This window comes from Takifugu rubripes, chromosome 17 (assembly GCF_901000725.2).
Source record: "Takifugu rubripes chromosome 17, fTakRub1.2, whole genome shotgun sequence".
Lineage (NCBI taxonomy): Eukaryota > Metazoa > Chordata > Actinopteri > Tetraodontiformes > Tetraodontidae > Takifugu > Takifugu rubripes.
In genome coordinates, this window is record NC_042301.1 from 12,551,884 (window position 1) to 12,573,913 (window position 22,030).

Here is a 22,030-nt window from a genome sequence, read left to right on the forward strand (position 1 = left end):
AGGAGTGTATTGAACTACAGAGTTAGCATGTTGATAACAGCTGATTTAAGTGCACGGTTGTACAGAAAGTGCCTCTTTTGCTTTGTGTTTGTGTGCATGTGGGTTCTTGTATTTGATACATATTGAGTCCCAAACGTCTCATTCCTGCAAATTGAGGACATTGTTTTGCAACTGGGGCCATTTTTATTTAATCCATTCTTTTAAGGTGTTTAGACTTGTTAGGGTTAGTGGGCTAGTTTCATTTGTGACCTTTGTGTGACAGTCTTCATTTATTAAAAGCTTAAAACTGTTCAAACTAATTTAGATATGCTGAATTTGTCAGCAAAATGAGCGCAGAGTTGGGTCTGGAGCTGACCTTTGAACTTTAACACACCCAGCCGCGGAGCCCGACTCAACTCAAACGAAACAGACGAGGCACGTTTCACAACATAAAGAGGGGAGATTTATTGAGCGCTTCATGGTCTACATTGGTCACTACTCACGTCGCTGTACATTCAATAACTTTCGGCTCTCACTTCAGGCGACCAACATACAATCCTGTTTTGTGCTCTTCGGGAGACATTAAAGTCTCATTTTTTCCCAGGTTGTTACAAAAAAAACAAAAACCCAACATATTTCTAGATTACTCGCTTCATAAATACAATATATATAATATAACCATTTTTTCCATGTGCTGAAATCAAATGTGCGCTGCATTCATTGTAAAAGGAAATCTCAGTGAAATGAGCATTGTTTATTATGACATTACAGTGTTTTAAACGTAGCTGAACCTCTCCAAAGGGACATTATTATTATACTGCGTGTGGACCGAGGCGTGTGGCAGTGGTAAAACAGCTCTTTTACATACACGTACTCAGTCATTCATTGGTTATATAGGTGGGCGCTGTGGTTACCAAACACATGTACAGTTAGGGATACAATATCACAGATGTCACCACACTTGCGCCAGATTCCTCTTCACCGTCAGCGGATCTGCAACACATCGGACAAGCTACAGAGATATGAGGCAAACCATTACGTTAGGAATCCATTAAAGTAACGCTCAAGAAAAGAAAAGTAAACAAATATGAGACAATATATTCTCGTTTTTTTTTCAGGGTGAGAGGATGCACAGAATGTTGAGTATATTACATCGGCCGGACAAACGCTTCAGAAGTTCAGTGTCTGTGACATCATCTTCCACCAGTCCATCAGCTCCTCTCGCTCCTCCTCCTTCCGCTCTACCAGAGACTCCAGCTCAAAGTCCACCTGAGACAGAGACAGCACAATAGTGACGCGACCAAGCGGATGGCTTTGATACGGGGAAGGGTTGGGTTGACTGAGGCGTCTTACCCTGGTGGCGGGGCTGAACGGAACGGCCACCTTCTTGATGACAGTCAGGTATCCTGGAGCAGAGGCGGCCACTTTGTAGTTCCCAGGAGCCAGAAGACGCCAGTAGTCTCCATCTTTGGCTGCAAAACAACCTCTTTTCTCATTTTTTTCATGCTTTGACAACAATGGTGCCTTCAATTACCCCCTCTCGTCATCACGATGTCCACTAGATGGCACTACAACGCATTTCTTTTGTCGACATTTGAGGCATAAAGGAAGTATTTCTGCTGTCAGGACGGGTTTTTCGATTAACGCAGTGAGCTGCTGTTACCTGTGGTGATGTCATGGTTAATGCCCTCCACAGAGATGGTGGCGTTGGAGATGGGGTTACCCTGCAGGTCGCGCACGAAGCCCTTGACGCCACGGTGAACCTGCGAAGACAAAGAGCAAAAGACCAGAAGCTTTTTAATCTTTTATTCAAATCTGTAGGTTTATCTTCTAGGTTTTAAAAGCAGGCTCCCAGATTTGAGATTACACAAACGGGAAATCCACAAAACACAGTTTTATACCTGCTCAATGTAGCTGACCAATGAGTTACGGTTCTGGTCCCAGTAGGTCTTGAGCGAGTCCTCGCTGGGGAACTTGTCGCAGCTGAGCTCCAGAGTGATCTCAAAGCAGTTGCTGCTGAGGTAGTTGAAATCCTGCATTCCTGCGGCGGTTTGCGAAGAAAGGAGGGGGAAACGTCAGCGCCCTTTATAACCGTTGGTCATTTTAATGTCTGCGTCAGGGGCCATAAATGTGCATCTGGTGCATAAAGGAGATAAAGCTAATGTGCCGTGAAGTCCGAAAAGATGCCCGTTTCGGCTGTTTTCACCTCCAGGAACGCTGTACCAGGCGCCTCCGTTCGTGATGCCGTCTTTGAAGCTGGAGTCGTCGTCGTTCTTGCGGCAGGGGGGGCGCTGGTTGTCAGACATGACCGGGTTGTACATGGAGTAGGCCTTCGCCAGAGACTTGAAGGTCACGTCGTCTGGACTGGCGCTGTACTCGTGAGTGGACCCTGAGAGTTTGGACGGAAATTGTCAAGTGCGGTTTTCTGTGTTTTTTATTGAATCTCGTTACGCGTGTGGAAACGACCCAGTTTCACCAGAATCTGACAGAAACTGGAAACATACCGGTGCGAGTCTCGTCGTAGGGGTAGTTGGCCACCACGTCTCCCCCGTGGAGGTTAGCTGAGAGCACAAACGGGATGTCCATGATCCAGTGGATTACCGCCTTTGTTTCTGGAGCCAGCTGCATGGGTAAAAACCAAAATTGCATACAAGAGTTACACGTTTTTACTACAAATAAATTGCATGAATCTACTTTGGTGTAATAACTACATCCTTTCGGCTCATTTGGCTGGATTTATTGTGTTTCAGAGCTGGAAACATGCTAATCCAGTAGTACACAGTCAATCTCTAAATCTTAGCGTCATGCACGAGCAATGTGTCCCTTAGAGATTCATTCATTGACTTGGCTCTGATCCCGTCCGTGCTAATCCGTCTGCCCACCTTGGCATTCTCGTCCACGGCTTTCTTCATGTTCTGCAGCAGGTGGTTGTTGGCTCCGCCCTCTTGCTCGTTGATGTAGATGATGCGGTCCAGGTCGGGGAAGTTGCGGTTCAGGTCCACCCCCTGAGCGTTGCTGCGGCCTACGAACCAATCCTTTATCTCTCCGGGCTGAGCGGGAAAACAGGAGGGGAAATTAACCACTAAACCCACTGTGGGAGCGCTGGTTTTCGGCGGGGTTGCTCACCTGAGAGGCGGCCTTCTCGAAGCCATCGGGGTTCATGGAGGGCATGAGGTGGATGCGGGTGTTGTGGATGAGGTCAATGATGGTCCCGTTGCCCTGCTGGTACTGGTTGCAAAGGTACTGAGCCAGGTAGATGAGCAGCTCTCGGCCCACGGCCTCGTTGCCGTGCATGTTGGCGACATATTTAAACTCAGGCTCACCTGTGAGGAAGAAAAATAAGATTTTGTTGTTATTTAGAAGAGCAAACACATCTGCGTTTGTTCATCTAGTCATCTCTATTTTCATTTTCATGACACTTTTGTTTCTAAGTTACACCTCATTATAAACCCCAGAATTCAGCTTTTTACATATATTGGATGCTTTAAAGGTGAATATTCACGTCAGTAATTAAGGCAGATTAGCATTCAGCCTGCATCGCTGATTCAGTGAGAACATATAAATACCTTAAATATTTATTTCTTTTTCCACACACATCTTATCCTGAACAGATTCATATAGTTGGACCCACAATATTAATTAAGTAGACCAACACACACTCTGAGAGTCTCAAACTTAACAGACTCTGCCTGATCTGCTAAAAGGTTAAATTGGACTGAGCGGCACCGGCTGCGACTTCATTTGGTGAATAATAGGTATTGAGCGACGATGTCACACAGCAGTCTGGACCAGGGAGGAGGGACTGGGGACTGTCCTCCAGCACAGGTGACACAACGGGCCCTTCAGCCCGTTTGCTTTCACTAAATGAATGAATATTTACTTTATAACAGCAGCTCCAACTTTGTTCTGATGGTGGACTCTGAAACCATCAGCCATTATCTGCCTCCTTTCACAGTATGCAAACACTAGAGATACAAGAATATGGAAGCACAGTCTGTTAGAGTGTAGTAACTAGCTTCCTGAGTGGGGTAACACCCAGTACCAGAACACACACACACGCACGCACACACATACACACACATCTGGCATCTGGTGAGGTTATATTTAGACGCTCAAATCTGGACACTTTTAACAACTTCAAGGCTGCAATTAACGGTTCTGTTCATGACGCTTGTGGATGTTTTTGTAGAGGCCGCAGAGCTGTCAAAAGGAACCGCACGCACACACACACACACACACACACACACACACACACACACACACAAGCACTGAAAAGACCGGTAATGAAATGATCGTGTTTAAGGTAAGATATATAAAAATATACATCCTTTTCCTCTTCAGGTGGGGGTTTCATAGACTGTCTGATTGTGTCTTTCAGAGCAAATGAGAATGTAGATGAGGGCTTGAGCAGGCGACCTGTAACACAGGGTCAGTTTACTGTCATATTTCAGAACCATCTGATCAGTCAGGCGTGCACGGCTGTCTGTCAAAGCACCCACGCCCATAAACCAGTGATTCCAAACCACACGTAAGTGGCTGGAGGGTTCTGAGGCTGGCATGAGAAGCAATACAGAGATCCCACCTGTACCTGGTCACCGTAACCATGGAGACGTTTGATCTCATGAGACTGCGTCACAGGGTCATCCAATGCTTTGTCAGAGTTATCAAACTTCCGCGACAGGAAATCAATGCGGTTTCCTGGGCGACCGTGGAGTCATGACGCCCGCAGCCACGTCAGTGGGGCAGCGTCACCTCGGAGGCCACTCTGTTGACGTGGCGACCGCGACAAAGGCAGGTGCGCAGGGAGACAAATTGAGGGACCTGCTGAGTAAACACACACGGCCTGCGACTGTTTGCCTCGTGCTCGCACACACGCGTGCGCATGCACACGCAAAGATGCGAGGCCTCCCTCCTGTTTTCAGGGGTCTACTACACATGGCCGTGCGCTCAAACTCCCAGAATCCCTCAAGGAACTCATCACATGGACAGGAAACAACGTGACAGGCAGTGACGCCATGCAGCAGAGCAGCAAACGGCCCCAAAACAGAGCAGATCACAGGGATCCAACAGAGCAACAGAGGGAAATGTAAGTGGAGGGGAAGCCAGAAAACAGAACAAGAGCTTTGAGAGGACAACACGAGGAGTGGTGAGAGCGGATGGAAAAGAGAGAGAGGAAGAAGAGGAGGAGGAGGAGGAGGCGTGTGGGTGTTTGATGTATAATAAATGACCTCTGGCTGAGTCGTGGCCTTCCTTTCATCGACATCCTTGCAGTTGCGCCTCCCCTCACGTTGCCTCTCTCCTCCCGTCTCCCGTTTTCCCCATCATCATTCCTCCCTTCATCTCTTTTTTTTTTGCATTCTTCCTTCCTGTCAGCTGCTTTATCAATAATCCAGGCCGGGACGCATCTGTTCTACACTTTTACCCCCGTCCGTGACCACTCGGACACGACTTCCTGCGGCAGGATATTTACGACGTGCAGAAATGTTCATAAAACCGCCGTCAGGGCGGACCGGCTTGGATTCGGAGAAAGTTCAATAAAGCCTGCTTCTCCCGAGTCCAATTACCTGCCCAGCGTTTCAGTGATTACTCCATAAATTCTCTAGAATTTCAGCCTCTACTGAGGTGACCAATTTCCTGCTGGGAGAATCACTCCGCTGGGATTTTCCTCCTCATCTCTGAGCGGATGTCTGCGCTGTCATCCACCACAATGGTCTAAACCTGACTTTTTACCTGCCTTTTAATCCCTTACATAATTTGAACCCTCTTGTGATAATACTGCTCAGAAAAAGAATCCCTTCACACCCTCGCAAAGCTGAATGTTGTGAGCTTGCATCCTTCTGTCTGATGCTAACTGAGCTAGCCAGCTAACAGGCACCATCATTATCATTGAAGCTGGGTCAAAATCCAAGAGCCCTGCAGAGGCTATAACTGTCTTATATAAATCACTACATGGAAATGAAACCTAAATCCTCTCTGGTTAAAATAACAACAGTAAATATGCCATGTATTTCCTTTATGCTTCGTGCGCCAGCATGCTCGCGCAGGCAGCTCCTGTGTGCCGCTGCACTGTACGACAGATGGCTGCTCACCGACAGATGCGCGAGCTCGGGACCGTCATCCTCCGGAAGCTCACGGCAGCCAACCAGGAGCCGGCAGGCGGCTCAGCGCACTAAGCCGATCTGTTGCCCTGGCAACTATTTTGGCTCCACCTCAGGCTGTCAACAGTGTGCAAGGTCTGATGAAAGATGGATCAGTCACCTCAAAGAAGAAAAAGTCGGAGGGGGGGGGGGGGGGGATCCCGTCCTTGCAGTTTTTATTCATGTGACACTGCCCCCCCACCCTCGTCTCATGGCTGTTTTGCTCAGCAGCGCTGGAGAGGGAGGCGGCGCTACGCAACAGCTTGGAAACTCATCTGGTTGTAATAAGGTCTCCACAAAGCTACTGTGACTCATGCCTGCCTGCGTGCACGCCCGCCAGACTATTACAGGCTTGTTGAGGACATCCCCACGGTCACAAGACCGCGTGGCCCGGCGTGCTGCAGCCCTGACCGCACAAGGACACCCAGAGAAGAAAGCACACCTCTACGACACAAGACACGCAGTTAGGCTACACCAAAACGCTGCGATTGCACGTGTTTGGGGATTGGTTGACTGGAATTAGCCACTTCCTGTTTAATCTCCTGTTGGTGCCAAGGAGGAAACTGTGACCCATTCTGGGAAAGCACCGACAGGTAACGGGTTAAGGCGGCAAGTCCATCTGGGCCACGCACAAATTTCAGTTTGTGTTGGCCCAAAGTCTGAAATAATGGTAACTGGAGCCTGTGTGGTTTGGTGGAATAATGACACTGGAATTTATTTCAGAAACACAACATGTCTGACCCTGTCAGGGAGGAAAAGGCCGCTCTCGTTGCCATCACTGTCCCCGGAGTTTTGTCTCTCACGGCGCAACAATGTTTGACAAGCTGGAGACACATTAGAGAGGACGGTGATGGAGGTCATTACACAAACAGCCCAGGAGACATCTGGCTCCTTTTACAGGTCCTAATGGTCTAGAAAACAAACAATGCTTGATCTGGTACTGAGTCCATTAGCTTACACTCCAACCATCCAAACACTGCAAAAAAAATTGGAATAAATAGTTTATGTGAACCGTTTCAGCTGTTTACAATTTACAGTAGAAGACAGTTTAATGCACAGATGATTTATGTGTTTGTGAAACACACTGCATGCATGTGTGTGTATGTGTGTGTGCGCGTGTGCGCGTGTTATATGGTAAGGGTATCTTTTTTCAAGATCTCTTGACGCTGTGTAAAATGCACATCTGTGACAAATAAATGAATGGATATTATGGTTTAGACTGTTGTCCGGATGGTGTGAGAGAGATGGGATCCATTAAAATCGGAATCGGAATTGTTACCCCCGCTAATTACAGCACCCCAGAAATATCTGGGCACAGGTTGCTCATTCTAATTGACATGTTGCAACCACCAACACTTTAATTCGACTGTGTTGCAACTGATCCTGACTAATGCACCTTCTCCGTCAGAATTATGTCTCAACACGGAGAGATCTTTATCAGCCAGCAAGATGGCGGCAATCCGTGACTGAATCCGCAGTCTGATCTGGATTCGCCAGGAGTGATGCAGCGGGCCCTGTACTCTCCGTTTTAACGCACGACGCACACCTGCGCTCATCCTCGGGCGCGGATCTGAGCAGCATCAGCAGCACAGGTGGCGTCCGCATAACTGGCGCAAAATGAAAGGACCTGCACGCTCCTGTCGGGCACACGGGAGTCAAGACAATAGGCAGCGGGGACGCGCCTTCAATAATACTTGATGCGTAAAACTGACCAGGTTCGTGCGTCCCCGGATTGTCGGACATCTCTAGAACCAGCAGTTCTCGGCCCCCGAAGCTCTCCCCGATGGTGTAGATGCGGGTGATGGTGGGACACTGCAGCCACACGGACACCAGCGCCTTCCGCAGCTCCTCGTAACGGTGATACTCGAAGGAGATCCCACCATCGCTGCCGGCTGCGCTGACCAGGGCGACCGCGGCGGCCCCGAACAGAAACACGGAGAAGAAGCTCTTCATTTTTGACCTGTCCTCTTTTTTTCCCCCTCTGTAAGCCCCGTAGGTGTCTCTCGGCCCACGGCTTGGATCCGAGCCTTATCTCTCTGCTGCAGCCTCGCTTCAGGCTATAAATATCCGTCTCTGTGCAGCTCAGCCTCTATCTGCGCGGTGCGCCTCCGTACCTGAGCGCTGATTCCCTCCGCGTGAAGCGAGACAGGCAGAGCACGACTACATCCGGTTGAGACGTTCAACTTAAATGCATATTGAATTATACTAGATGCGTTATTTTACCTTGAAACTAAATACCACGTCTCATTTAAATGTTGTTAACCGAATGATAAACACAGATACTGAGCATTATCATAAATAAATCCAAATATTATATTCAAATGTGATAATTTCCTACACATTCATATTATATTACGTGAAGAGAAGACACGAATTTTCTATATATTGTCTAAATATTTATGCAGGGCAACTCAAGAGCATCATCACGACAATAATGCAATACTTGACATCATCTCGACTTATTTTATCGCTCTAGTAATAGAATATCTATATCGAGCTTTACGCATCTCTAATCAGTTCCTGTTTGGTGCAGGCTCCAGCTGGCCGGCTTGACGCAGTTGTACGTGCTGGATGGGGCAGCAGGGGTGTGGCCACGGTGCAGCGGAGTTGCGGCTGCGTACACACGCTCGCATTTTCAGTAACAACAGTTGATGAACAGATGCTCCAGCAAAATTAAAGCACCGTAGCCGTGAGAGTTAGAATCCAAAAATAGTAATAAAAACAAGGTCTCTTTTATTGTAAAATCACAACTTATTTATTCATACAGTGCTAAAATAAGTTTGACTGACAATCACCGAGGTGCCACACCGGTCAGTTGTCTTCCATCAGAAGCTCTGAGGATGTGACCCAATGCTAAAGTGCTCAGACATTCAGAGGTACAGCAACACACTTTACACGAAAGGTTTCCATTTAAAGAACAAGGAAATCAAAAAATGGTGGTGATGCTTTTTATTCAGCTATCAGCTGCTGACAGAAGCGTACAAGAGCGCTTCATTCGCAGTAAGGCACAGAACACGGACGTAAGTCCACACGCGGGCTGATTCTGTGCATCTACACAGTCTACTGCTCCTTCTTGTCTTCTCCTTTCTGTGTGTACTTGTTGTACTGGCTGTCTGTCTTCAGCAGCTTGTCCCACCAAGTGAAGGTGGAGGCGTAGTTGCCCACAAAGTTCATGTGATGGAAGTCGTGGAAACGGGTGCCAGCGTAGAACGGGATCAGGTGGAGCGGGTTCCATGGGATGTCGTACCCGCTGAGACGTTAGAAATGTCATATAGATCAAAAATGCTGACATAAAGATACGTGGAAGATGAAAAAAATCTTTCTATATTGTGCATGAAATGGGTGTTTTAAATGTGTTGATAATAGGTGAAATGACACTGTAATAATAAAGATGTTATTTGAAGGTCTGGTGATATCTGCTGCCCCCTTGTGGCCAATCTCAGAAATGACTGTCAAAGTTAAAGGAATAGTTCCCTCAAATTTCTCTATAAGGCGCATGACAGTTAAAATGAGGACAGTGGTGTGTGGTGTCCAGTGGTCACGTGTCCTACCTGTGGACATCAATGGTCTCCAGCAGCCGAAAAGACACCCAGGCCCACAGGAGGAAGACGTGGTTGCAGAAGATCATAATTCCAATAAAGAAACCAGCACCGAGGATGATGGTCTCAGCTGGGTGGGCGTATTCTGCCTGCATGCCAAATGGAGCCTGGAAGAAAAAAGGACACATTGTGACGAGGAGTGTGTGCGCGTCTGTGAGTGTGTGAGTGTGTGTTTACTCACGGTGAACTCATGGTGGACTTTGTGGATGTATTTGTAGATCCTGCGATGATGCAGCAGCCGATGCAGAAAGTAGTGCCAGGTGTCTTCTACCACAGCGCAGCCAAAACACTGAGCCAAAACATACGGCCTGAGGAAGGAGACCAAAGGAGGGAGTCACCACCAAGTATAGTTTTGCATCCACAGGAACGGTACTGTGATTCAAGGCGGGTGCAACAAAATGGGTGAAAACAAAATGGGTGAAATTGCCCCCACATGTTTGGAGGGATGAGTAGATGTTTTGCGTATTTACGGGTAATTACTTGTCTAGCAGATATTTGCAGTCTTTAGCTGACCTTTTCTGTTGGAATTGTTTGCCCTACAGGCAGACTTTGAACTGTTTCCCATCTGATTCCTGCAGCCCTTTGTTAATGTCTGTCGGCAGCTCCATGCATTAAAACAGAATTCCTATTTAGCAATAATATAGACATTTCTTGTTTTGTCAAATCTAAATTACTATACTGATATAAAAAATGGTACATGCTGCTTGTATCTACATCAGTAAGTTAGATATGAATACAGTTAACAAGAATCATTACTCTCTGTTGCTAGATTTAAGGCACAGTAAATGAAAAAATTTACTCTATTTGGCAGCATTCAGCTTCCTAAAATTTAAGAATGATGAGATAAGTTCATGTATTGCTTTTTTTCAGGAGATGTGAAGCTGTCATGTAGATGCGTTTGGTTTGAAGACGAGGGACTGACCAGCGTGGCATTGAGTCCCAGTCGTAGGGGATGTTGAAGTACTCGGTGAAGTAGTAGGTTCCACAGATCAGAGGCAGCTGGATAAAGAAATGGTTAAAGAGTAGCATCTTGAAGCATCTCCACTGCTTCTCCCAGGTCTCTGGTTTGTCCTGGACACACACACACACACACACACACACACACACACACACACACACACACACACACACACACAGACACACAATTAGTGGAACAGTCTCATCACCTGGGAAGTTTCTGAAAGTCCTGAAAAGCAGAATCCACCACAAACCTGCTGGATCTTGTATCTCTGCATGAATGGCATAAACTGGAACAGGAAGCCAGGCAGGCAGAGCAGGAAGTAGATGAACTCGTGGACGAAAAGAGATCCCCAGGTGGCGATCTGGAACTTGGTGTAGTTGTCCAGCATGTAGCCCCAGGCGTGTTTCAGTGAAGGCTGAAAGGGGTTTTCTGGCAACGCGGCGTCCACATACTCCACTGCCAGGTAGGCTGAGCCCAAGATGTTTGTTGTATGGTTCACCTCCATGATGGTCGACGCGGGCTGTCTGGAGAGAAAACTCACCTGTGCAGGCAGACAGAAGATGTTTTAAGGACATTTCTGATTACATAGTCAAGCTGAAACCTAAAAATAATCCTCGCACATTTTATACCATAGAAAATATACCAATGCAAATAAATCAGAACCATAAACACAAACTACATTGGGACAACACAAGTGGATTTACAGGTACATGCATTTTTAATGTTGCGACTGGAAACCACTTTTGGTCGGTACTGACATTAAGTCTGGTATTGTTGCTGTTTATTCGAGATTTAACAAAAACTGAAACAAATCACATAAAAAATCTGGTTCTACAAAGCAACGGGTAGTTATTAATAGTTAGTTATATAGTGATATATTTTTACAGTAGTAAACACATTTCTTGTATAGTAATTTTGATAATCTATAATAATAGAACAACACCATAAGAAAATGTTCCCTCTGAATCTTTAGAGCTGTAATCTAACTAAATAGCATCAACACTAGTTTGTGTCCTCGGTGTTATTGTTTAATTTCTGTCAGATCCCTGAACAACAGACTTCCTTCTCTTGACTTTTCACAACCCGCATCCACATTGAAATATAATCTTAGTAAAAAAGACAACAGATAAACAGCAGAGTGTCGTCGTCAAAGTTGAGCTGATTCGCTTTATCAGCCCTCACGAGGACGGTAAAGTCTCACCTTCGAGTCGAACGTCCCGTTTACCTGAGCGCGTGGCGGCCGGCTGGCTGAAGTGCTGTTATATGGAAGCATCTGATTGGCTGAGGGGAGGACAGGATGACGTCGCGGGGCCGAGCGGCGCCGCTGATTGGTCAGCGGTGTGGAGTGATGATAGTGAGACTGCAGGTCCCGACAGCACCAGCCAATCACAACCCGGAAGAAGTGGTCGGAGTGCTTCGAATCATTTGCGTGCCTTTAATTTTTAATTTATGTCGTCTTTAGGCGTATTCCTGCCTCAATCAGTCATTTAATCCCTAAAAGTTATTTTTACGTAGGACGAAAACAGATTTTTCTGATTTTATTTTTCCTCACAACTAAAATAGGCTCATACTCAGCTCGTTGTCCAATTCAGAATATTTATTCCATTATTAATGCGCAAAATTAAGCATTTTTTATTTAGTAACTTCTTTTTTATATAAAGCCAAACAAAGTATAGTTGCTATTAAATATTTATGGTATAACTGGGATAGAGTATTTTAGTGTATGAGCAATTTATTCTATATACCTTTAAAATCTAAAGATGAAAATACAAAACCAGCGTTGAAAAAGCTTAATTCAGAGTAATTTCTGATCTGGGTGGTTCTGATTATTTGGAATAACCTAGTGAAGGATATTTGCTTAGAGTAAACCAAATTTTGAAAAAAAAAATGTTTAGGAAATAATAGCAAACAGCATGACTGATTTTCAATATTTTACTGATTTTGGCAAAGTTTTAAAAACAGATTATATCATTTCACAGCTTTAAATACAAGAAGCATATTTATTAATATATATAAAACAAGTAGTTAAACATTTTCAAAGTCATCAGCCTACATGACATTCCTCAATACACTGACAAAAAACAGCAACACCCATTACTATAATAGCAATTTTCAATATAGGAAGAAAGACACTCAAGGAAATAAAAAATAAAATTTGAGAGCAGGTTTGGTCACTTTGCTGAAAGAGAGAACAGATTAATAAAGAGACGAAATAAAGAAATATTAAAATTGGCACATTCATAGCACATTGAGGTGTGCAGTAGTTAATGGGGTTGCTACACCAAAAAGGGAGGAGGTCAGAGGTCAGGACCATGCAGTGAGTTCAGGCTGTTGTTGCCAGTAGTGGTTATAACCACAGAAAAGTTGGCTGCCAGTAACAGTAAAGCCCTGATTTATCCATCCCAAACAGCGCCCCCTGCTGTCCAATGAAAGCTCTTGTTTGTTAGAAATGTACGTTTTTCAAAGGTTGCGGCTCTAGCAGCTGCTCTGAATTCTGTATCCCGGAACAGAGGTGCAGAGTCCGGCTGTGCTCTGTCCAGTAACACTGGGAATACAAAAGAGAACCAGAACAGGAGCCCGAGGGCCCGAATCCACATTCAGACGCTCTCACGCGGCGGTGCCGCAACACTGTTAAAAAGGTCGGAGGTCAGTCGTAGTACGTTCATGCAGCGTCGGACCAGGCGTCACCACAAAAGGACTCAGATGCACACGAACACACATGCCCACATGTGCAAGCAGATGAGCACCTTGAAAAGCAAGCACGCGCACAGAAACACACACACTCCCTCAGAGGCTACTGAGAGGGCCTAAACGAAAGAAAGGCGGGGATTCCAGCCCGGCGTGGTCCTCCCTCTCTCAGTGGCTGTTCTTGGCAACATTGACCATGTTAGCAGTTTAGTAGTACACATCAGTAGTGTTTCAGTCTTACTGGAGTGGCTTCAAACCAGTTTGTCCACGCTCTGCGGCGGTTCTGGATTAAAACAGGGGCGGTTCCATCCATCCCCACCGGCGGTTTGCTAGTGCTGCCCCTCCCCCACTTCAGGTAAGTGCAAAAAATCTCCAACATCCTCCTCAACAACAATCTTGGCATCATCCACCATCCATCGGCGACACTGGCCGTGCTGCCCAACAACCAGGCACCGGCACCAGAGACAGATCCCAGATCAGTATTCAGCAGAGACGCACTCTGCTATCAATCAATAAGAGGTGGCAGGAGCAGTCATAAAGGCTTGTCGATCACAGTCACACCTAAAAATCGGTCAGAGTTAGAGACCAGCGGGTGTACAGGACCAAACTGAGCAATAAATCATCATTAATAAATCAAGTTAGGCTCAACAAAATCTAAACACATTTATAATGAATGCCCATGTTTAAAAAAAAAAAACACCAAAAATTTAGAGTCAACACAAAGACGTACCTGCATAGCTGCGTCCGGTGCTCATGCAGGTTGGCAGTAGTGTCCACTTGTCTGATGCTGGGTTGTAAAACTCCACAGAGGCCAGATTGCAGCTGCCGTCGTCTCCTCCCACCACGTACAATAGGCTGTTAACGGCGCACACACCTGAAGGCGCGCACACACACACACACACACACAGAAAATATGAAAAATGAACTCGCTTCTCAGCACCGAGGGTGTCTGGCAAACAGACTGCTGCATTACCCGCGTTGCGCCGACACATGTTCATGTCCGCCACCTGTCGCCAGCTGTTGGTGGTCGGATCGTAAACTTCACAACTCTTCCTCACCAGCGGCCCATCGTGCCCCCCGACGGCGTACAGTAAACCTTTTAACACACCGACTCCTGAGGAGCACAAAACATCGTGAGCGTCTAATATCGTTGCGTGGTGCCTGCCAGTCTATGAGTGACAGCGCATACATACACACACACACACACACACACACACACACACACACACCTGCTCCGCTGCGTCTCGTGCCCATTTCAGCGATGTAGCTCCACGTGTTGCTTTTAGGATTGTAGGCTTCAACTGTGCTGAGACACTGCCTGGTTGCCCCATCGTATCCTCCAACAGCATAAAGAATACCTGAAAAAAAACATGCCCCCCCCATGTATAAAGTTGTGTTTTTATTTTTAAATGTTAGATTGACTTGGCAACATATTCACCATTGACGACCCCAACTCCAACACTGCTCCTTCTGGTGCTCATGGGCAACACATGGAACCACTCGTCCGTTTTCGTGTTGTACGCCTCAATTGTGGACAGGCCTGCAAACAGGCGCCCAGCGTCATTTCCTGCCGTCTTTTAAAGCGAACACCCGTACCGATCGGTCACACCCACCGGTGCTGCCGTCGAAGCCCCCCACAGCATACAGCAGTCCGTTGAGCACGGCGGAGCCCAGTGTGGACCTGCGGTCCTGCATGCTGCTCACGCTGGTCCAACGGTCCATCATCGGGTCATAGCAGTCGACTGTTCGTACGCGCAGGGAACCGTTGAACCCACCGACTGCGTAGACGCAGCCACTCACGTATACCACGCCTGAAACCGCCAAAACAGGAAATAGAACCAGTCCACCATGAACTTATAGAATATCTTGTTGGTTGTTGGGTGATGTTTATAATGTGAACCTGATTCCCACCTGCTCTGCACCTCCTGGTGGGGAGCTCCGCCACCTGGTACCATCGCTGCTCCTCGAAATCGTAACATTCCACGCTGCGAATGGCCTTCGGAGCCTGGCCGCCAACCACGACCATCACCTGCAGAAAGGCCAAACATCGGCGTCACCGTAGTAACGAAGGTGGGTCATTTGTGGAGGCGGTTTAAGTACCTTGGGGCAGCAGGCGGGCGTCCTCATGCGGGTGCGTGCAGACTTCATCAGAGCCCTCTGGTCAGCAGGCAGCAGGTGGTACTTCATGGCCTCAATCAGGTAATCTTTACATGCACTACTGTTCTTAATCAAGGACTCTTCCTCCACCCGCTAACACAAAGTGACAGAAAAACACCTTTATGCTTTGATCTTTTCACTCATAAATCATTTCATCCTCTATTTCTTATCTTCAACTTATTAGAGTTTTAGAAATATGGCTCCTAATCATATCAGCCGGACAGAGGTCCTCCCTTTTCAGTAGCATGTACGCTAACACACTAGCTCAACAATGGCCTGTGCCTGTGCTGGCTCACAGCACCCCCTGGTTTCCAGTTATAGGGGCCTCTATTGTTCTGACATGAGAGTAATTTTGGAGGACTCGGGTTTGAGCGGAAAAAAAATCAACAAAATAAAAAACCTGTTGGACAATATCTCCTGTAAACATGACACAACTGTTGGTCTTGTGCAAACACAAAGCTCACATTTGTCTTGGCTAAGCTATGAAACCAAACTGAGACCTGCGAAAACAAAGCAAGAGTTCGATCTTGAACTCACAAAACACACCACAGAATAACGGCTTAATTTAATCACACAGGACCGAGGTCTGGGATTACACCGTAAAGATTACCGAGCTGGTAACACTTTCTAGGTTACAGCCTGAAGCCAATCAAAAAAGAATCCGGCATAAGATCTGACCTGAAGTCTTGATCGCTCTTGTGTTTCCCCCACACAGGCGCCTTTTTCACAGCCGTTAAGAAACAACAGAGTATACTTAAATTGTTGGAAAAAAGGCCTTGAGATTAGAGTGGAATATACCATTAACTAACCCCTATGAAACAGAACACTGCCACACTTGTCTCAGGATTAAATTGCATGTGCATGTCCTCAAAAATGGTGTTTTCAGACCTTTTTCATTTAAAAAAAAAAAACTGTAGTATTCAATTCATTTTCTATGAAATGCTAAAGCCAAACAGCATTCAGGTGTTTTGTACCTGCACCAGGTATTCCCGGGACAGAAGCGGCAGGCGAACGTGTTCCATCAGGTGAGCCAAGTGTTCCTGTCGGACATCTTTATCGTGGTTGACCCATGCGATCACCGCCTCGAAAACCTACAGAGTAAAAAAAGAAGCAGCAATCAAACACCAGCAGGTAAGAAACAGTGAATGAGCACCGCTCCGATCACAAATGCGAACACACCTTCTCCTCGGTGGGGATGGTGAGCTTGTCGCTGGCGATCAGGCTGGACACTTGCTCCATGCCGAGGTTGAGGAACTCCTCACTCCCGACCACCTCGGGGAAATGTTGCTCTGGTAATTGATGAAATCAATGACAGTCGCAGATCAAGTTCCATTCAATAAACCCACTGTTCTTCTGCCTCAGCCACTGATATACACACACACACAAACACACACACACACAAACCTGCGTAGATGTTCGCCTGCGTGAGGAGCTGCGAGCAGGCGTGCAGGTCTGCGAAGGCTCGTATTCCAAGACAATTGGACGGATGAAGCTGAGAGCTGAGGAATTCACAGCAAGCTTTTTTCACCTCGTTCAACTGGAGTAAGCCTGCTGCGGGCAACAACGCCTATCACACAAACACACACACACACACACACACACACACACACACACACACACACACACACACAATGTAAAGTATAAAGATTAGCACCTGATGAGTACAGATTTGATATCGGACCAACTGTAACAGCAGCTTCAGGCTGAGACAAAAGAAATCAAGAGCTTTGGGAATGAAGCTAAATTTCTCTTTCACACGCAAAAACCTTTGTTTACATAAGAGTTACTTTTAAAAGGAGTTAAAATGATACTGGAGTTAAACTCCAGCTCCCACCATCGCTTCAAATCAAGTCAAGTCATAAATGGTCCTTATTTCTAGGTTGATGTCCACTGTTTGTCAGTCAGAACTGGCAATAAACACACATGCATCTATGCTCACGACATCTGTGACGTTCTGACCCTCAGGTCACATGACTACAGATGATGACCTTCTCTTTCATCCCAAATGTAAAGAAATCAACCTGTCAGTTACAAAGTGGGATAAAGAAAAGAAAGCAAATAGATGTGTAATAACAATAAAAACAGGCAGCGTGCGGGTTTACCTGTACGTTGTCCTCGGTGACCTGGATCTCGGCGGTGTAGATGTAGTCCACCAGCAGGCCCAGGGTCCACCCGTCCATCTCCTTTATCCTCACTCTCTTCGCTCTGCTCTCTGCCATCTCACCTGTGGCAGGTGCCAAACAAGCCATTCAACAATAAAACAGGCAACGGGCGGGAAAAAAAGACAGGACACGTGGTCCTGGCAGCGTAGACGGACGGGTCCTCACCCGTGAACATGGCGTGGAAGTACGGACTCCCGGCGGCCAGAACCACCCTGTGAGCGCCGATCTCCACGTCCTCCGCCACGATGGTCACGTCGCACAACAAGCTCTGGCTGTGAATTTGAAGGTACAATGTTGATGCGCTGGTGCTGTTTGAGACTTTTAAAAACAACCAGCAGGGCGCCACGTCACCTGCGCAGCTCGTTCATGACTTTGAACGCCTTCCTCATGTGACGAGGGTTGAGAGTGACGGGACCCGGCCGCTCCACTCCGTCTTCTTTCTCCAGCACGTGTGGACAAAGTCTAGTGCACCTGAGGGGGACGGCAGTCAAAGACAGAAGCTGAGGACTGTACAAGCATCACTGGTACATCCACAACAACACGTGGGTGGGGGGAGAAAAATGCCCCAACAGCAGATTTCCGAGTGCTTTATCTTTCTTTTGTACATTTCTCTTTTGGAAACAAGATCTTTGTACAAGAGGAGGAACAAACAACATGCGCTGGAGCTTCAGATGAACTCACCAGCAGATCTTCACCCAGTGACATGTACAGCCACAACCTTGACACTCTATCTCTCTCTGGAGGAGCATGTGCGTCTGACTGTGTCACCCATTTTGAACTTTTTGTCTGAGTTTACGTCAAACTGGTCGGCGACAACAGGTGGAGTCGAGCCGCTGGCTACAGTCTGACTGGAGCAGTTTGCCCTGTTGCAATCTGTTAAATAAAACACCCATCTAAATAAATAATAAGCAGAAACACGCAAGAGTAAAATACGGAGCTGTTTCTGTGCTCCTCGGTTATGGAGGATTCTTTATTTAGTCATTCAGGAGGCTGGGGCAAATAAACATTGAGGATATTTGGATTTCTATAAGGTTGGGAACGAAGATCAAATCAAATTAAACACATCGCTGCATCTGTCAGTATTTTTGCCCCCGTTCTCAGTGTAAAACGCGATTACTTCAGGTTTTACAGTGGCTCCAAACACATATGATCACACATCCAAAACAAACACACCCACACGCATTCAGCAATGACGCGCGCGCAGCCCCCTACACACACACACACACACACCCCTAGACACCTGCTATAAACACGTCAACAAATAACAACATGACATCATAGCGGCCGATCGTGCAGCCCGCTGCGGACAGGATCGCTGTCGGTGCCGGGCATGAGCCGCCGGAGCTCCGGTCAGGGAGCAGCCACACCGGTTGGTCGCTGTCTCTGTCAATGCGGCACCATCATTCATACACGCACACGCGCACACACACACCGAGACGGCTCCTTGCACTCACAGCGGATGACTGTCCATGATTCCGGTGTTTTTCAGAGGCTGAAAACTTGGCCCAGCGGCATGCACCATTCCATATCCACGATGTCGTCTTCGCTGGCTCAAAATTCAACCGTGAATCGCGGCGATCATGTGCCCAGAGCCGTGGAGACGGGCTGGCGACAGCCCCATTAAATCAGGCTGCTTCATGTAAATACACAGCCCGACTGCGGTGACACCAGTTCGGACACGTTGTGACTTAAACCGGCAGCTGCTGTCTGCTCCGAAAAAGCTCGGGAAGCCAGCGAGACGCGGCGAGGAAACGGGTCCTTTCTGGCTCCTTTGCCCACAGCAGACTCAGTCAGGGTGCGAGAGGCGGACGGACGAGGCTACCTGTTATTTTCCAATCGCTGATTAAAACGCACCAACAAGGACGTGAGGGGAAAGACGGTCCTCTGAGCGGCCAAGGGGGACCGCAAGAAAGCGCTGTCTCCCCCTAGCTGTGGAAGACCGATAATGAAGCTAATAAGGTACAGTAAATTGGGGCAAACACAAGAGGAATAGATGACAGGAGATAAAATATTGACTGATCTACCAAAAAAAAAAACAAAAAAACGAACCAAAAGAATCAACGTCCCACTTTTCTGTCCAATTTGAGTTTGTTTCCCACCTGGACATGTTTCATTTTTTTCAGATTTTAGAAAAATGCCACATCACTTTACAGAACGGAAAGTCTATTAAATAAATGCAATCGTGACCAAATCGAAGGAGGCTGTGACCATAAGTCTGTCGGATTTGCTACGGGGGCTCAGTAATGATCAGTCAGAAACTGTTACAAAGAAATGCCTGTTTGGAGTTGTTTCTTTTTTTACACAATTCTGTCATTGCGTGCTTCTCTGTTCTCAGTTCAAACCCACAGATAGCTTTGTCCCCCCCAGAGCCCATCTGTGAGGATCTGTATCTGGCTGTGGTGTCAGTGGACAGGCGATTGGTGTGAAAGTGAGGAGAACAAGTCTGTCATGGTGAGAAAACGCTGAATACATTAATGCGCCGCGCCGCCTGGAGGCTCAGTCATAACTTATCTGAAGTCATTATGCACAGGAGGGATGAGGAATTTGGGCTGTCGGCACAAGCAGATCAAACAACTTCATTATTTTGTCGTTTCCATGGATACTCATTAAACAGGAAGTGACAGAAATTATGCATATTTATTTGCAAGAAGCTCTGTCCTGGGCTGTATCCTTGAGCCAGAGGTAACCAGACATTAAGAGTAAAGGCATCATCCCTGATGGAAAAGTTGTTTTATCCCAGTTACAGCACTGGGGAGTTCCTTCAGCCACCAGTTTCTTCACCGGGGCTGCAGGAAGGCGGTTAATTCAGACATTAACCCAGTCTGAATTGGGCCGCAGTCCAAAAAAGGAGAAAAGGGAATTGGGTTTTTTAAAATACAAAAAAAAAAAAACAACAACCCAAAATTCAAAATTCTAACCAATTTTATTTTTGTATTTTCAGATAAAAAAAAAAAAAAAAAAGTTAACAGAAATATTTACACGAACTAAAACATCATTTTTTTTTAAAGTGAAACTGTTTTGAACTGCTTTGTATTGGTCACATAAAGTCCTTCGCTTGGCTAACTTGGCTTTAAAGGCGCTGGGGGCAAGTTTGCCGAGGCCTGTTCCAGAAAGGTCAGCGGGCCAGGCGGCGGGAGGTCAGAAGGTTTGCGGTGCTGAAGGCTCACTTCCTCCAGCACCTGTTGCCAGTGGTGCAATTTGGACAAGTGTTTTTGGACCAGCATTTCTTTCCTCTGCAGCTCATAACGCAACTCTGAGACATCCTGTAGAGAAGGAAGAAAAAGGTATGTAAAGAGAAAAGTAGGGCATTAACAACTAGAGAGCAACAAATGGTTAAACACTGATCGCATGTCACAATTTTAAAATACAATTCGGAGAACTCTTTCTCAACTGGATGTATAGAGGACTGTTGTATCATTGTAGACGAGCGTAGCAACTCACAATAGTCAAAATCAGCAGTCATTTACCTCTTTCACCACCTGTTCTGGCTTCTGCACAGACAACTGAAACCTTTTCTGTAGGAAGAAGCACTCGATTTGCCGAGCCACATCCAGGAACTTCTGTATGCACTGGTCGACACCTGTGACCAGCAAATATTCAGGCATACGGATTATAATTATTAACTTGGAACAGCAAGGCAGGCGTCACCAACCTGTTCGGATCTCCTCCTGGTCGGTTCCATTGACATAGTCTTGGCTCACCAACGATGCAAAACATGCCTGAAACATACGTTCAGAGATTATTTGTAGTTGTATTTACACTGTCATTTTGTGATAGTAGGATAAGTAGGAGTACTAAGTTAAGTAATTCCTGATTCTGGAAATTGTTACTTCTGATTAAAAACTAGAATATTCATCTGGAATGTTTATGACAACTTCCAAGTAGCATAATGTCTATGACAAATTACAGCCCATCGGCAAAAAAAACCCAACTGTATCAATGTTTGAAAAATGCAGTGTTTATCATCCATGTAAAGATGGCAAATAGTGGATCCACATTGTAATATCAAGTATTTCGTAAATTCGGGTACCAGAACGTAAAACTGAGCAGTAGAAACATTCTTTCTGTAATTTAGCTAGCTCCTGTTGCTAACGAGGGTTAGCACGCATAGCTTTGGAGGGTTATATATTCCTACCTCGAAAGATGCTTCAAGTTCATCCACCAAGGTATTACCTCCTTGTGGTCTGGGAGTGGCAACGGGGAAACCAGGCTGGCCCGGTCCACCGGGACCACCGACGGGATGCGCTCCAGGCGCCTGTTGTCCAGAAAACATCCCACTCATGGACGACGCCATCTTGAACCGTTGTTTTCGCGCAACCGAGAGTGCGCATGCGCAAGGAGACCACG

General features: G+C 46.5%; 4 protein-coding genes across 6 annotated transcripts; all 4 read right to left on the reverse strand.

Annotated features, from left to right (window-relative positions):
- Positions 1-419: 419 nt before the first annotated feature.
- cpe (carboxypeptidase E) lies at positions 420-8,244 on the reverse strand. Of its 2 annotated transcripts, XM_011612972.2 has the most exons (10): positions 7,829-8,244; positions 3,106-3,302; positions 2,862-3,029; positions 2,484-2,601; positions 2,186-2,368; positions 1,881-2,020; positions 1,643-1,742; positions 1,333-1,451; positions 1,132-1,248; positions 420-991 (listed from the first exon to the last, which is right to left on the reverse strand). In XM_011612972.2, exons 1-9 carry the CDS (start codon positions 8,067-8,069, stop codon positions 1,150-1,152), a joined length of 1,365 nt encoding a protein of 454 aa, XP_011611274.1. In that variant the 5' UTR covers positions 8,070-8,244; the 3' UTR covers positions 420-991; positions 1,132-1,149. The 2 variants fall into 2 exon arrangements, with proteins under 2 accessions (XP_011611274.1, XP_003972473.1); XM_003972424.3 differs by having other exon boundaries at positions 420-1,248.
- A 603-nt stretch (positions 8,245-8,847) lies between these two features.
- Positions 8,848-11,968, reverse strand: msmo1 (methylsterol monooxygenase 1). Its single transcript, XM_003972423.3, has 6 exons — positions 11,878-11,968; positions 10,927-11,217; positions 10,638-10,786; positions 9,897-10,023; positions 9,668-9,822; positions 8,848-9,366 (listed from the first exon to the last, which is right to left on the reverse strand). The coding sequence occupies exons 1-6, from the start codon at positions 11,947-11,949 to the stop codon at positions 9,177-9,179; spliced, it is 984 nt and encodes a 327-aa protein (XP_003972472.2). The 5' UTR covers positions 11,950-11,968; the 3' UTR covers positions 8,848-9,176.
- A 626-nt stretch (positions 11,969-12,594) lies between these two features.
- klhl2 (kelch-like family member 2) lies at positions 12,595-19,515 on the reverse strand. 2 transcript variants are annotated; one of them, XM_029851313.1, is made up of 16 exons: positions 19,138-19,515; positions 18,365-18,556; positions 18,035-18,154; positions 17,849-17,955; positions 17,624-17,745; positions 16,926-17,088; positions 16,701-16,810; positions 16,496-16,612; positions 15,465-15,614; positions 15,276-15,393; positions 14,978-15,175; positions 14,803-14,904; positions 14,594-14,722; positions 14,338-14,478; positions 14,095-14,238; positions 12,595-13,925 (listed from the first exon to the last, which is right to left on the reverse strand). In XM_029851313.1, the coding sequence occupies exons 2-16, from the start codon at positions 18,430-18,432 to the stop codon at positions 13,897-13,899; spliced, it is 1,818 nt and encodes a 605-aa protein (XP_029707173.1). In that variant the 5' UTR covers positions 18,433-18,556; positions 19,138-19,515; the 3' UTR covers positions 12,595-13,896. The 2 variants fall into 2 exon arrangements, with proteins under 2 accessions (XP_029707173.1, XP_029707172.1); XM_029851312.1 differs by lacking the exon at positions 18,365-18,556 and having other exon boundaries at positions 19,138-19,513.
- A 1,163-nt stretch (positions 19,516-20,678) lies between these two features.
- Positions 20,679-22,017, reverse strand: med28 (mediator complex subunit 28). Its single transcript, XM_003972422.3, has 4 exons — positions 21,819-22,017; positions 21,336-21,402; positions 21,151-21,263; positions 20,679-20,946 (listed from the first exon to the last, which is right to left on the reverse strand). The coding sequence occupies exons 1-4, from the start codon at positions 21,975-21,977 to the stop codon at positions 20,743-20,745; spliced, it is 543 nt and encodes a 180-aa protein (XP_003972471.1). The 5' UTR covers positions 21,978-22,017; the 3' UTR covers positions 20,679-20,742.
- Between the last annotated feature and the right edge of the window lie 13 nt (positions 22,018-22,030).